The following is a 16,336-nucleotide window of genomic DNA, read 5'->3' on the forward strand; positions in this document are numbered from 1 at the left end:
AAACACCGGTTCTTCAGAATTACGTGAGGTTCTTTTGATGGCTGTTAGCTCAACCAACATATGTTCACTGACAATTGTCCCCTGGGCAAGCACAGGGGCCCCAGAGACCCAAGCAATGAAGGGCAACCATAGACTTCTCAACTTGATCTGATATTCAAGGAAGAAACAAAACAGGGTTGTATAACTACAAACCTAGTGGGAGGCTTATGATTGTTGGAAGGGTGATGTTTCTTCAGGTCACTTTCCTGTAGTTGTGCCTAGGATCATTTATGAAGGTGTCATAGTAATAACTTCCCCTAACCAGAATCCAACAAATAGATACAACTCTATTTTGTTCAGGGATCCATAGGCAATAAGGCCAGCACCCAATGTATCCATGTCCCACAGGTGATCCAGTTCCTAGAGCATTTAGTTGTTCGTAGGATCACTTATGGGAATACTATGCTAAAGTAATGGTTACTCCTCACTAACATCGAACAAATAGATCCTATTTTATTTAGGGGTCCATAAACAATAGGGGCCCATGCACCTCCTACAAGCCACTCGCCCCAATCACCACTCCACCAGCTGTATCTCCACCAAACATATTTTCATGGTTGTTGTTTACACTGTCCTCTCAGTATGCTGCTCTGTTCATAAACATCAGGGGTTTTGCCGCTCTGTCTGCCTGTATACGCCATCTGTGTCCCTGGCCGTCACCAATTTAAAGGGTAACCAAGAGAAAAAAATCACCCATTGAAGTTTCACTGAGAATATAAAGTGACACGTATATGATAAAGACATACACAGAAATGCGTGATGTTAAACAAGGGTAGTTAACATTTAGAAGGCGTTCATAAGGGGACAGAACTCTGCCACCATGTAGATCTGCCCCACCTCCCACCCAACTGCCATGCTACCACAGTGGCACTGGTGAAGAAAGGGAGGTAGGATTCTCTTGTGAAAAAGGAAGAGGGGGAGGACGGAGGATTGTAAAAGGTTGAGGGAGTAGCTGAGAACTGATGTAAAAGGTGAGGTGGGGGTTGAGGTCTCTCTTGTGAAAAGAAAGGGGGAGGAGGTGGACTGGTGAACTAAGGACTCTGATGTGAAAAGGGCAGATTGGATGACTGAGTACTCTGATGTGAAAGAGGGGATAGAGGACTTTGATGTGAAAGAGGGTAAGGGACTGAGGGCTCTGATGTCAAAGGGGGGATTGAGGACTCTGATATGAAAGTGGTGGACTGAGGACATTGAGGATTTAAAAGGGGATTTTACATCATACCAAAGGGCGCAATGGAAAAAAAAAAGGCTGAGAAACTCTGCATTACATTTTGAGGCTAGAACTAGGATTACGGCCCCTAACTAGTGGCAGCTTCACAAGGTTTTTTTTACATTTTTTTATTTCTTTCTTCAAAAACCCAAAAAAAAAGATGGCCATAAACAGCTTTCACATTAGACATTTTTATTTCAGATTTTTATGTCTAGCCTGTAGTTCTGCATTAAATCCATGTTTGTATAAAGATTTTCTTGCCTTCATGTCATAACACAGATAGATCTTCTTGTTGAAAAAATATTTGATTGAAGTTGTTGTGTGTCCTCGCAGGCTTCGCCCTGGAGTGTGAAGTGTGTTTCGCTATAAATTCCAATACCTGTACCGGCCACTACGAGACCTGCAAATCTGACCAGAGCCGCTGCATTGTGACTCTCACGGAGACGGTGATGACTGACGGTGAAAGTAATTCATTCTTTTATTAAATGGGAGATGGGATTGTCTCAGTATAAAAAAAATAGAGGAGGTAAAAGTCATGATATGACAGCTCTGTCCCTTAGACTTAAAGTATTAGTCCACCAAATTGTGAAATATTAGTAATAGGTTAGGCCTGGCAGGGTGAGTCAGCTTCGTAGGGTAGGGGAAAGGTAGGGTAGGGGAAAGGTGTGGAGTGATGGATTTCTTCAACCAGTAGATGTTCTTCATCAATTCTGAAGCAGTGTAGAGGAATAGTAGAGTGAGAATGATCCTCCTTATGCAGCTCTCCCAGGAGTGGTGGCGCAAGGTTGGCCCTTTGCTCGAGTAGTGACTGGATGTACAAGGAGGAAAGCACCAAAACCAGAATGTAAAAAGTCCCGATTTAATCTTATTCAGATTCTGGTATCATAAAAGTCCAACAGGTTTCGTGGGTTCAGAGGGTCTCCATTCATCAGGACTTGGTACTGCTAAATGAACCATGTACTGAACTGATAAAGTTGGATGGACCATGAGAGATAATTGCCCATCAAGATGTCCATCAAGCCTTAACCAGCATAGTTCAACAGTGTCAAGCCAAAAAAAAAGGGGGACACTAAAAAAGCATTGGATTTTTAAAGATACAAGAGACTTATTAAAACAAAATCTGCATTTTACACTTTGTTTTAGGCACTTTACTCCTTGCACGCCCAATCCATGGCTTCTTATATGTCTTGAATACTCCAAAAGTGAGATCTCCCTGCCATAGTTCCCGACTCTGTTCCTGTTCAACTGGAAGTTGTGGGTGCTCCAGTCCACCTTTGTGTGTCCCAGCTCTTCCTGTTACATTCTCCATAATATATGATAAAGGCAAAACCCAGCAGGAAATGGTGGACAATGAACACAGCTGGTGTGCATAACCAAGAACTTAGCACAGGGTAGGTGGAAACTCCTCAAAATGGGCACAACAGGTATGCAGACCTGGGAACTCAGCAGAGAGATGGTGGGAACCCCTCATAATGGGCACAGCGGGTGTGCAGACCCAAGAATTTAGCACATGGATGGTGAAACCCCTCTCCCACACCCCCCAATAATGAACACAGCAAGTGTGCAGACCCAAGAACTTAGCACAAGGATGGTGGAAAACTCTCCTAATGGGCACCTGAGAATTGAACACAGGGATGGTGAGAACTCCTCATATCGGGCACAACAGGTGTGCAGACCCTAGAACTTAGCACAGGGATAGTGGGGATCCCTCATAATGGGCACAGCAGGTGTACAGACCTGGGAACTCAGCACAGGGATGGTGGGACCACTTCATAATGGGCTTATAGTTCCACTTTAATAGTTTATGTTGTATATTGCAGACACTTACAGAAATGCCGAGCTGGAGAAGTCTTGTGCCAGCGACTATGACTGCACACACCCGGCAACCTTAAACGCCAAAGACTTCAAAGTAAGAGTGACAAGAAAGTGCTGCGATAAGGATTTCTGCAACAACGGCACTATCACCTGTAAGTTGTTCTCTAGATACATTCTATATGACTTTTATTATTTTATCATTTTTTTTAAATCTTGCAAACATGTAATTTGAGCAGCTGTGTTTTTTTTATTGCATGCCATGTGTAAATGGTTGATCTCATTGGTGGGCATTTGCTTAAAGAAAACCAGTCACGGAGATGCTTATGCAAGTAGATGAATATTCATTGTTAAAACTGAACTCTGGGCATATATAAAAGACACAGTTCAATGCAGCTCTCTAATTCATTAAATATATATTTTTAAATGCAGATAGTATAAGGACCTTGCCTTTCCTGTACAGCAGGGCTTAGACCGGAGGGAGGAAGAAGCAGCATAAGGAGGCAGTCAAGTGTGATGCAGTGCAGGGCATATGCTGATAGGAGGCTAGAACAGAGTGACAGAGTTCATCTGCTGCTTCTCCTTGCACTGTCCAGTCACAGGGGAGGAGGAGACATGCAAGTGAAAACGAAGCTGCAGCTAAGAAAGGTCATGTCCCCTCTTTTTTGCCAGGCTGGACTGTTCTACATGGCGGAACTGTGTAAATCTAAGGTCTGGATGAAAAAAAATACAAATCATTTGGCAGGTAAAATTGAATTTGTATCAGCATCTTGTAATCCCTGTACAGCAGAGTTGGAATAGAGTAAGGGAGAAGCAGCCCAATCCAGTGTGTTGCAATTCAAGGAATATGCTGATAGAAGGAGAGAGCAGAGTGAGAGAGAGATGATCCTGTAATAAAGACCACTCACTGCTGCTCCCTCTCCTTGTGCAGGGTGACTGGTCTTGTCTCCGCCCCCTCCTGTAGTTTTCTGCAGGCAGCCTGTGATGGGTGGAGTGCGCTTGGCCCCTCCCTCAGCTCTGTTCTCTACATAGACTATGTACAGCACAGTGCTGATATCTCTGCTACTTTTACAAGGGAATACACACACACACACACACACACACACACACACACACACACACACACACACACACACACACACACACACACACACACACACACACACACAGTGCAGTTCTATGCATCAGTGACCCCTCCCCTGAGCAGGGCCATAGATAAGAGGGTACCACCAATCCTCCTGTATGGGGCCCAGGAAGCAGAGTGAATTGGATGTGGGCAGGGAGGGTGATCGATCTGGCAGGGGGGCAATTACTGGAACCAACCCCTGTATGGCTCACTCTGCAGCTGCTATAAGCTGGCTTCTTCTGCTGCAGAAACAGACATACAAAGGATTGGTTACAGCAATTGCTTCCCCCTCACCATAATGATCACCCTTCCTGCCCCTGAGTTACAGAATGCCTTGATCTGCCGGCCCCCCTATACAGCTGCAATGTGCAATGGCTGAGTACCTGGGAGCCTGATATTATTTGCATTTACAAGCTCACTTTTTTTTTTGCATATACTTATTCCTAACAATCTTGGGTGTAACTGATTGTCTATAAACAGAATGTTAATCTTCTCTGCACTAAACTTCATATCTAACTCATGAAATATGTCTGGCTGGGAAATCAAGCTTTTTCAATGGATTCAAATTAGAAACACATTTAATATTTGGATTTCCGTCCCTAAATCTGATGGATGTGGAAATTTTAGTTTGAACAGTTTGTTTTGTAAACGAAATGTTGGATCCTCTCCAAATGCACCAATCCAGTTTAAAGGCAAACGCCAAGACCCATAAATACTTGGGTATTGCAGTAATGCATGGAAAGGCACAATTTTTGCCATATGTTTTACCATGCACTACCATATTAAAACATGACCTGTCATTTTGAATGTCACCTCAACACACTTGCACAGTAGCAGGCAATGCACCTGGGCCGGTGCTACCACTAGGCAAACTAGGCAGCTGCCTAGGGCGCACTGCTGCCTAGGGCGCCCGGCCACTGGTGTTCCTACTCTCTTCTCTCTGCAGAGAGCAAATAAGTCTCAGCATCAGCAGGCAGCCGCCGCTCCGTCCAAATGAATGGAAGCAAGCAAACATTCATTGATGGGCACTGGTAGGCTGCATTGATGGGTGCTGGTGAGGCGGCATTTGATGGGCTCTGGTGAAGCTGCATTTGATGGGCGCTGGTGAGGCTGCATTTGATGGGCGCTGGTGAGGCTGCATCTGATGGGCGCTGGTGAGGCAGCATTCATTAAAAAGTTGGGGAATACATGGGCAGGGCAAAGGGGGTGGTGCCAGGGGTGGAGCCAAGGGGGGAGGCAGCAAAATGAGGTTTCGCCTAGGGTGTCAAAAATCCCTGCACCAGCCCTGATTAGGGTGCACTGCCAAAGGATTTGCATAAGACACCAATATGACCTCACTTTTCTTAACTGCAATGAATTAATACAGCTAGCCCATCCTCTTGCCTTCTCCTAATCCCAGCTTGTGACTGGGCAATAAAATAGAAGCAGAACACTGATCAGCTCCTCCCTCTGTTTTCTGCTCCTACCTACATGTTCCTTGCCAAGTCGAGGCATGGGCTCCACTAGACCTCAGAAGGTATGCTGTGGTATCTGGCACCAAGCCATAAGTAGCATATCCTTTAAGTCCTGTAAGTTGTGTGGTGGGGCTTCCATTGATCAGACTTTTTTTTTCAGCACATCTTACAGATGCTTGACAGGATTGAGATCTAAAGAATTTAGAGGCCAAACTCTTTGTGTTCCTCAAACCATTCTTGAATTCATTTAACAGTGCAGGCCACCTTCTTTCATTGCACCGTTTTCCAGTGCTGATGCTCACATGATCATTGTAGGCGTTTTTGGCTGTGGACACCCTGACCGATCTGTGGCTGCCATGCAGCCCCATACACAACAAACTGTAATGCACTGTGTACTCCGACACCTTTCTATCTTTCTATCAGAACCAGCATTCACTTTTTCAGAAATCTAAACTACAGTAGCTGTTCTATTGGATTGAACTTCACAGCAAATGAACAGTAAAAACAACTTCCTGCGCTCAAATGCGGTGCTTAGAGCTTGATAGGTTTTCCACTCTTCTGACCTATTTGCTAGGACTTTCTGCCCATTCGAGGTGTTCTAGTGCGAACCAAACCGGGGGGGGGGGCGTTCGGCCCATCCCTAACCCAGACATTTCTTACAAGGGCACCCAACTTCCGAAATTTCTCTTCCAGGGTGCCAGTGGCTAGACTGTGTGAAGGAAATTTGGGAATGCTCAAACTCTTTCATGGATGGGTGTCCTTCAGAGAGAGAGAGGAAGGAAGGTTGCATGACACAAAATCATGTGACAAGAAGGGAAAGGAAAAGGAAGAGGGGAGAAATATCGTATAAAGTATTATGTTAAGATTAAATAATGTGTACCCCACTTCTAAATGATTTCTGATACAGGATACCAATTGCTGGACTATGAGAAGGTATGAAAAAAGATAAATTATATCATATACAGTATTACACAGTGGCTCCTGGTGCTCAAAATTTTTGGGGGGGTGCAAACAAACTAAAAAATTTTGAAAAAAAACCCCATCAATCACAGCCACTGTGCCCATCAATTGCTGTCACTGTGCCATCAAACGCAGCCACTGTGCCCATCAAATACAGCTACTGTGCCCATCAAATACAGCTACTGTGCCCATCAAATGCAGCCTGTGTCCCATCAAATGCAGCCTGTGTCCCATCGAATGCAGCCTGTGTCCCATCGAATGCAGCCTGTGTCCCATCGAATGCAGCCTGTGTCCCATCGAATGCAGCCTGTGTCCCATAAAATATAGCCTGTGTCCCATAAAATATAGGCTGTGTCCCATAAAATATAGCCTGTGTCCCATCAAATGCAGCCTGTGTCCCATCGAATGCAGCCTGTGTCCCATAAAATGTAGCCTGTGTCCCATCGAATGCAGCCTGTGTCCCATCGAATGCAGCCTGTGTCCCATCGAATGCAGCCTGTGTCCCATCAAATGCAGCCTGTGTCCCATCAAATGCAGCCTGTGTCCCATCAAACCCCCCCTCCCCCCCCGTTCTCCGGACCGACACTTACCTTACCTTGCTGTGGTGTCCTCTCTTCCTGCTCTGTCACCTTCAGTGGGCACTGGCAGTGGCGGTGGAGGAGTCCGCTCCTCACACTTCCTCCGCTCGGTTGCAATGGGACTCAGAGAGAGAAAACCGGAAGTGACATCTAACTCAGATGTCAATCAAACCACCTGGCCTTAGTAATACATACTACGGGCGCCGGGCGAAAGCTGCTCGGCGCTCTGAAATGCGCCGCAAGGCGTGACAAAAGCCTGCAAATGAAGCGCCTTGTCTGCAATCTCGTGATTGCATAGACGTAGCGATTCCCATGGTGCATTGTGTCCGGTGCCCGAACACAGTACAATTAAAGCAGCGTTCCACACAAAAATAGAACTTCCGCTTTTCAGAATCCCCCCCCCCCCTCCGGTGTCACATTTGGCACCTTTCAGGGGGAGCAGATACCTGTCTAATACAGGTATTTTGCTCCCACTTCCGGGCATAGATACCCGCGCCACCTGCGGTTATCTACGTCACTTCCCGTCCCCCCCCCCACTGTCTTCTGGGAGACACATAGGTCCCAGGAAACAGCAGGGACCAGTGGGAATGCACAGCGCGATTTGCGCATGCACAGTAGGGAACCAGGAAGTGAAGCCGCAAGCAAGAAGATGGCGGCAGCACCTGAGAGCCGTGCGACAGATCGGCTTCGGGTGCCGACATCGCAGGCGCCTTGGACAGGTAAGTGTCCATATTTTAAAAGTCAGCAGCTGCAGTATTTGTAGCTGCTGACTTTAAAAAAAAAAAAAAAATTGGCAGAACTCCGCTTTAAAGACCTTTTTTTCAATTTTATTTTTAAAGGGCCATTTTTTTAAAAAAATTTCTTTTTTTTTTTTTGACTGCCTGGAGGTGGGGCGGCGCTGTGCGCCCCCTATGGATGGGCCGCCATTGGTATTATAGAATATATAGTATCATTTAGGCCCCTTTCACACTTATACGACTTGTCCCACGATTTTGTACTGCAAAATCGTATGACAAGTCATTCTCCATGATTTTCAATGACTACCTTTCATATTGCCACGACTTTAAGTCGTGCCGACTTGAAAGTAGTACCTGCACTACTTTGGTCCAACTTCTATGCGAGTTGTACTCCATAGACCTCAGTGTTAAACCCTGAAGTAGCATGCAAATCGTGCCTGAATAATTTAGACACGACTTCAGTACAACTTTGTAAGCACAAGCCTGGCTCGCTGATCGGGAAAGGAAAACTTTTTTTTCCCTTTCGCAATGAGCGACAGGCAGTGCTGACAGCTGTCTGGTATGAATCCTGAAGGGAAAAGCCGCGCCAAGTTTTAAATGAAAAAAACGGCATGGGTTCCCCCCAGGGGCATACCAGGCCCTTAGGTCTAGTATGGATCTAAGGAGAACCCCCTACACAGAAAAATCGGCGTGGGGTCCCCCCCAAAATCCATACCAGACCCTTATCCGAGCACGCAGCCCGGCTGGTCAGGAATGGGGGTGGGGACGAGCGAGCACCCCCGCTCCTGGACCATACCAGGCCGCATGCCCTCAACATGGGGGGGGTGCTTTTGGGCATGGGGGTCACATGGTACCCCCCACCCCAAAGCACCTTGTCCCCATGTTGATGAGGACAAGGCCCTCTTCCCGACAACCCTGGCCGTTGGTTGTCGGGGTCTGTGGGCGGGGGGCTTATCAGAATCCGGGAGCCCCCTTTAATAAGGGGGCCCGCAGATCCCGGCCCCCCACCCTATGTGAATGAGTATGGGGTACATGGTACCCCTACCCATTCACCTAGGCAAAAAAGTGTCAATAAAAAACACAGTACACAGGTTTTTAAAGTAATTAATTAGGCAGCTCTGGGGTCTTCTTCTGACTTCGGGGGTCTTCTTCCGACTTCGGGGGTCCTCTTCCGACTTCGGGGGTCTCTCCGGCGTCTCTTCCCGGTGTCCTGATCTTCTGCTGGCTCCTCCACTATCTTCTGCAGCTCAATTGCTAGCAGTGGCCCGGACTTCTGCCTTCTTCTTTTCTTCCAGAGATGTTGACACAACGCTCTCTCCAGCTGGAATGGTCTCTGAACGCTCCACAATGGATTTATATAGGCGGTGACCCCGCCCCCTTATGAGGTCACTGTCCCGGAGCATGCTGGGACTGTGCCGTCATAAGGGGGCGTGGTCATCACCCGGTGACCATGCCTCCTAAAACGTCACAGTCCCAGCATGCCCAGGGACTGTGACAGCATAAGGGGGCGGGGTCACTGCTTATATAAGTCCGTTGCGGATCGTTCAGAGACCATTGCAGCTGGAGAGAGCATCGTGTCAACATCTCTGGAAGAGAAGAGGGAAGAAGACGATCCAGAAGTCCGGACCACCGCTGGCAAAAGAGCGGCAGAAGATAGCGGTGGAGCCGGCAGAAGATACGGACACCGGGAGAAGACGCCGGAGAGACCCCCGAAGTCGGAACAGGACCCCCGAAGTCGGAAGAGGACCCCCGAAGTCGGAAGAAGACCCCGGAGCTGCCTAATAAATTACTTTAAAAACCTGTGTACTGTGTTTTTTATTGACACTTTTTTGCCTAGGTGAATGGGTAGGGGTACCATGTACCCCATACTCATTCACATAGGGTGGGGGGCCGGGATCTGGGGGCCCCCTTATTAAAGGGGGCTCCCGGATTCCGATAAGCCCCCACCCGCAGACCCCGACAAGCAACGGCCAGGGTTGTCGGGAAGAGGCCCTTGTCCTCATCAACATGGGAACAAGGTGCTTTGGGGTGGGGGGGCTGCAGGGCGCCCCCCCATGCCCCAAAGCACCCAACCCCCATGTTGAGGGCATGCGGCCTGGTACGGTCCGGGGGGGGGGGGGGGCGCTCGCTCGTCCCCACCCCCATTCCTGACCGGCCGGGCGTAGGGGGTTCCCCTTACAATCCATACCAGACCTAAGGGCCTGGTATGCCCCTAGGGGAGAACCCATGCCAGTTTTTTTATTTAAAACTTGGTGTGGAGTTCCCCCTTATGATTCATACCAACTACTGTATGTTTTCATTTGTTAATGCCAAAAATGTGGCAAAGTTGTACAAAGTAGTACTGCTCCCAAATCGCGGCAAAATCGCGACTGCGAAATCGTGGTAAAATCACGCGACTTTGAAGTCGTATAAGTGTGAAAGGGGCCTAAGAGAGATTCACCCTCTCTATTTGTCCTGTTTACTGTTACCACCCAATGTAAAAAAAGATCACAACTTTTGGGGTTTCACCAGAACAGGAATAAATGGGAAATCTTCCAATGGGGACACAAGTTTTGGTGACAACAACCAGTGGTTATTTTTTTTGTTTACAAACTTTTATTGAGGTTAATTTGTGGTACAATAAGAGGTTTCGATTACAGTAAAAATAACATAAAAAAGGTTATTCAGTTATATAGATATTGAAAAATTAAAGTAGAAAATATATTGATACAATCTATCAAGGGTTTTGTACAAATACATTTCTGTACAGTAGTGTAAAGAATATATATATAATGAAAAAATAAATCCTAAAAAAATATAAAAATATAAATTTGAACAAACATGTCTATTCAACAATTTGCATTTCTTAACAATACATCTCCATGTGAGAACCAAGAGTCACATTTTTTATTATAAAATTGTAAAGAGTTGTATAAGTGAAATATTTTTTTCCATCTGGTTAATGTAACTAATTCTTGTTTTTCCCTTACTCTATCTGAGAATGCCTTTAGGTATACTTTAAATACTGTGCACACAGACACTATGTTACTTGGGGTCTTTTTTTCTGTGAAATAATTACTCTGTAATGTTGCTGGTACTACCCAGTCCATTGGATGGTGTGCGATGAAGTTTCCAGAAAAAAAAAATTAAGTGGACCTTGAAATGTATTTCCTGGTTAGCAGGATAAAGCCGGTGGGAAGGCAGAAGAGGTGGCCACCTTGGCCGCTTCAGCAGGAAGGAGTGGGGGTTATAACAAGGTCTGGGCCTGCAACCTATGTTTAACATGAGCCTCGGATTAACCTCCAATATGGGTAAGATGGTCCATCCCTCCAGGGACTCCACTGCTTATCCTCAGATCCAGACTCACATATAAAGATGAAGTACACAAAAGAGCCTCCAATAGTGTAGTACCATTAAAAAAGACCATTTATTAAAACAATAACTGCCTACATCTAAATTCAGTAAGTTGCATTTGAAAGGATAAAAACATCTGCGCTTTCCGCCTCTTATGTCACTTCCGGTCCGCTGGGGAAAGGAAGTGTACCAAGCACCATTTTGTTGTAGTTAGCACTGAAAATGACATTGCGTCCATTTTCCCTGTGTCTAATTCGAAGGATATAGACAATAGAGGACCAAGTAAACAACTGGATGGTCATTTTCTGAGGATCGTAGTAGGTCAGTCATTTTCCCTAAGACACATAAACTAAATAGACAGAGTTAAAAACAACTAATTAAATATCCCAGTTACTATCAGGCCAAGGTAAATGGGTGTTACTGGTGGTACTAAATGTTCCACAGGATGGGTATCTAAACTAATTAATAAAATATTGAAGTACAAGACCTAGCACAAAAAATGTATTGTTTGTTTGCTATGTGAGCCTCAAATTTCATTTCCAGTGTGCGTATTTGATTGGCAGTGGATATCTACAAAATTTTTCACCATTAGCTATAGGTCGATGAATTTCATCCAATTAGATTATTTAATGGTCTTCCCTAGGCTGCCTTGTATTGATCGGCTTGTTTATAATGACCTATTCGTTTATTTTATTTAATTCTTGTACTTCAATATTTTATCAGTTTAGATACCCATCGCTATTAGATTGTAAGCTCTTCTGAACAGGGCCCTCTTAATCCTCTTGTATTTTATTGTATTATAACTGTATTGTCTCCTTTTTATATTGTAAAGCGCTGCATAAACTGTTGGCGCTATATAAATACTGTATAATAATAATCCCGCGGAACATTTAGTACCATCAGTAACACCCATTTACCTTGGCCCCATAGTAACCAGGATATTTAATTAGTTGGTTTTAACTCTGTTTATTTAGTTTATGTGTCTTAGGGATAATGGCTGACCTTCTTCTATGATCCTCAAGGAAATGGCCATGCAATTGTTTACTTGATCCTCTATTGTCTATATCCATCGAATTAGACACAGGGAAAATGACCGCAATGTTATTTCCAGTGCTATCTTCAACAAAAAGGCGCTTGTTGTCTCTAGTATATAAATTGGTTGTTTGAACAATCAATCCGTGTTCCCCTGCAGAAGTCATGTGATGTGCTGTAATGCGTAAGGCGTGGCCGGAGTACACAGCAGACCGGAAGTGATGTAAGAGGCGGAAAATGCCAACGTTTTTATCCTTTCAAGTGCAGCCTGCTAAATTTAGATGTAAGCAGTTATTGTTTTAATAAATGGTCTTTTTTTAATGGTACTACACTATTGGAGGCTCTTTTGTCTACTTCATCTTTATATGTGTGTCTGGATCTCTATCTGAGGATAAGCGGAGGAGTCTCTGGAGGGATGGACCATCTTACCCATATTGGAGGTTGATCCAAGGCTCATGTTATGCACCTATGAGGTGAGAGTTCTGTGAGCACTGAGGTGTTGGTGACCAAGGACTACTTATCACTTATATTTGAACACTCGAATTTCAAGCTTATTTTGGACACTTTATTTGCACATTTACAATCACAATTCTCACTGTTGTTTGTGATTTTTCCTGAATTTTGGATGTATATTGTATGATTTTTATATCTACACATATGGAATAGCGCAGTATGACTTTATTATTATTTATGCTTGTGAAGTTGTGAATTCATCAGGTATTGCACCAATTCCCCACAAGGCTATTTGGATATACATTTTCCCATAGTAGCGCAGAGGATCACTTATTACCTGCAACCTATGCTGCCTGAAGTAGTTCACAACTCATTGGGGGAGGGGTGCACATTGGCCTTTTCACTTTGTGTGCTTAAGGACTTTGCCCCAGAATTTCAGAAACCGGTTTCACATTTTATTTGATGTAAAAAGAAACAATCAAAATGGAGAAAGGGCAAGAGCACAAAACTTTGACCTTATTATGGTTACTCTTGACTTTTATCCTGAGTGAAGCATTGGCTGAGTATAAAATAGAATACAAAATATGGATTATTCTTCAACTTTCATCTTTTTTTTGTCAGGGAACATACCAGAATCAAAATTTAATGGAGTGACCTGTGAATCCTGTTTTTCAAGAGATTCTCACTCTTGTTCTGCAAAAACACCAATTAACTGCACCGGAGATGAAAAGTACTGTGTCCATTATTTGGCACAGAGGGATGGAGGTGAGATGTTTTCCCTTATGAGTTAATAATAAATCTGCATTGTAAGACATATCTAGGCTTTCTTTGGTTTGGTCTTCTGAAAATTCTAGTTGCCTGCCTATGGAACTTTCTTAAAGGATCAGCCCACCCAAAACCCATAGGTGGGCAAGAACAGACTAGAGAACATTGTCGGGAACTATGGCAGGTAGAGTGTTCTGTTGGAGTATCCAAAACATCATTAAAAGATGGTTATACTAACAAGTGCCTGGTTCTTTACTTAGAAGAACTATGGCTTTCTTGTACCTATTAGTGCATGTCAACCCAAATCTTTTTTGGTTTGGATAGAGTAAAGAAGGTTTAGAACCTTTGTTAGGTTTTTACATTGATTCCATTGATAAGCTTTCACCTTGTGTCAATGGCATTAGCTTGACATTTTTATTATTACAGACATATATATAGTGCCAACAATTTACACCGCGTTTTATATACTGTATATAAAGTACATCAACCCCTGCCCCAAGGAGCTTACAATATATGGTCCCTACCTCATATAAACATACTGCATGTAGCACTTACCCGTAAAGAAGCTGCGGTTTTCTCAGCTCCCCTGTTCAAAGTGGTCATGACACTGCAAGCAGCACCATTCTCTCCGACACACCCGTGCTTTGAATATTTTATTTGGGCAACAATCCCAACCACAGCCTCCAGCGGCTCAGTCCTTACAGGTACCCATCTCCAGGTAGATCTCTTCCTTTAGGCAGCACCGTATAATCCGGGTCAAATCACACAAGACCTGTCTGGTAGCAGCAGAGCATGGAGCCAAGTGCATGGGCTACCAGCAACATTCTCTTGTACAGGGACTGGACAGGGATCTCTTAGCTGCAGCACATGTGTCACCAGATACTGTCTCCCCACATGTCTCTCTCCCCATATGGGCTCTCAGTCTCTTCCCTTCTTCTCTGCCTGCTCTCTCTCAACCAGTCCCAGTCAGTCCAGCATACACATCAGCTCACCAGAAATGGCAACCCCTAGTCTTGAAGACACTCCATAGCCAAGCATTGTTCATGATCTTTCCCAAAATGGTCAGAGGAGCTCAACATTGCAGGCAGTTCATTTAACCCTCCTTGGTCACAGGCAAGGAGCGAAGCCTCCAAACAGGGAAAAGTGTTTACAACCACTGGCAAACCCTGATACACATTCCAGGGCAAGTTTACACTGGAGCCAATTAACCACCAACATGTCTTTGGAGTGTTGGAGGAATCCCACACAAGCACAGGGTGAACATGTAAACTCCACGCAGTTCAAGGATTTGAATCAGGGAGCCCAGGGGCAACAAGGCAGAAGCGCTAACCACTAAACCACTGCTTGAGACATGTCTATTGTTCAGAATTAAATGACAGGTGCAGATGACTGTCAGTTGACCTCCTTCTGATTGTATTCCTATAGACTTGTATGGCTGTGCCAAACCCATTGACCATAAGCCAAACTTATCAACACAAACCCTTAAAAAGATTTTCTCTCCCTTGTCTGGATAGTTTCCCCAGACAACAAATGATGAAAAATCTCCGACAGCAACACAGACAGAGATAAAATGCTTTTTTTGGTAGACCAGGAGATGGCTAGAACTCCCGCCAGCTTTTTGTTGCTGGTTTTGTCCTATTGCAGATTTTCCCCCCACATTGTGTTTGATGAAACCATCGCCACTGCAGTCAAAATCCAACAAAGGTTCTAATCCTTTCCCACTCCATCCAAAACTCAAGGAAAACTCTCTGCGAGATCTACATTTTAAATGTAAGTTAAGTGGTTCTAAAGGCAGAAGTTTTTTTTTTTCACGTTAATGCATTCTAAAAAAAAACCTTCTGCATGCAGTACACACCCCCCTCCCCCCTTCGGCACACCCTTATACCCACCAGAGCCGGATTTCGATCCAGTGATGTGCGCAGGAGCAGCCTTTGGCTCCTGCTGCTTTAAATCACAGACAGTGGGGAAGGAGGGGGGCAAGGTTGAGCTGTGCTCTGTATGTCAATGAACACACAGAGTGGGGCTCAAGAACAAGCCCATAAGAGTGCCCGTATAGCAAGCGGCTAGCAATGGGGGCACTTGGCAGGGGAGAGGAGCACCAGCGGAGACTGGAGAAGAGGAAAATCAAGGCTGCTCTGTGCAAAACCACTGTACAGAGCAGGTAAGTATAACATGTTTGTTATTTTAATTTAAGAGAGCATTTACTATCATTTTAAACTCTTATGTTTTCTTGCAATTAAAATTTTAATTTTTAAACAATGTGAAAAAGGAACTGTCTGTATACATGGTGCCGGTCCTGTTGATGTCTCAGAGGAAGGGTGGACATTCCATTTCAAAGCATAGACATGGTTTATTGACTTTGCCTTTTGTTATGTCCAAAAAATTGCACTGATCCTTAAGTTGAAGGACGTTGACACAACATCTTAAGAACATCTCACTTAACATTTGGCAGGAAATTAAAGCAGAATTTGGAAACACCCAAAGAGGAAGCATTTCCTTTTTTTTTTACATCAGTTCCAAAAAAGTTAAAAACAATTAATGCTCAGGACATAACATGAATATAATAGAATATTTCATTCATTCACTTATCCATCCATTCATATCTATATAGTTCTATATGGTTATTGTGTTTCTTTAGATATATTTCCCTCCTTCCTGCATTATCTATCAATCAATCTGTCTATCTATCTTTTATGTTATCTTTTATTTCCCTCCCTCTCTACATATCTATCTGTCTATCTGTGGAAATCTCCACCTACACATAATTAGCCTAACGTATGCTGATTACTCATTCTATCTATCTATCTATCTATCTATCTATCTATCTATCTATCTAT

General features: G+C 44.4%; 1 protein-coding gene across 1 annotated transcript in view; it reads left to right on the top strand.

The window, feature by feature from the left end:
* The window catches only part of LOC141110447 (phospholipase A2 inhibitor and Ly6/PLAUR domain-containing protein-like), a 52,965-nt gene that overhangs the window by 29,285 nt on the left and 7,344 nt on the right, over positions 1-16,336 (top strand). The window contains exons 2-4 of the mRNA XM_073601793.1: positions 1,583-1,714; positions 3,070-3,216; positions 13,356-13,499. Coding sequence (XP_073457894.1) covers positions 1,583-1,714; positions 3,070-3,216; positions 13,356-13,499 — 423 coding nt within the window. The remainder of the gene's footprint in view (positions 1-1,582; positions 1,715-3,069; positions 3,217-13,355; positions 13,500-16,336) is intronic.

This window comes from Aquarana catesbeiana, linkage group LG10 (assembly GCF_042186555.1).
Source record: "Aquarana catesbeiana isolate 2022-GZ linkage group LG10, ASM4218655v1, whole genome shotgun sequence".
NCBI lineage: Eukaryota > Metazoa > Chordata > Amphibia > Anura > Ranidae > Aquarana > Aquarana catesbeiana.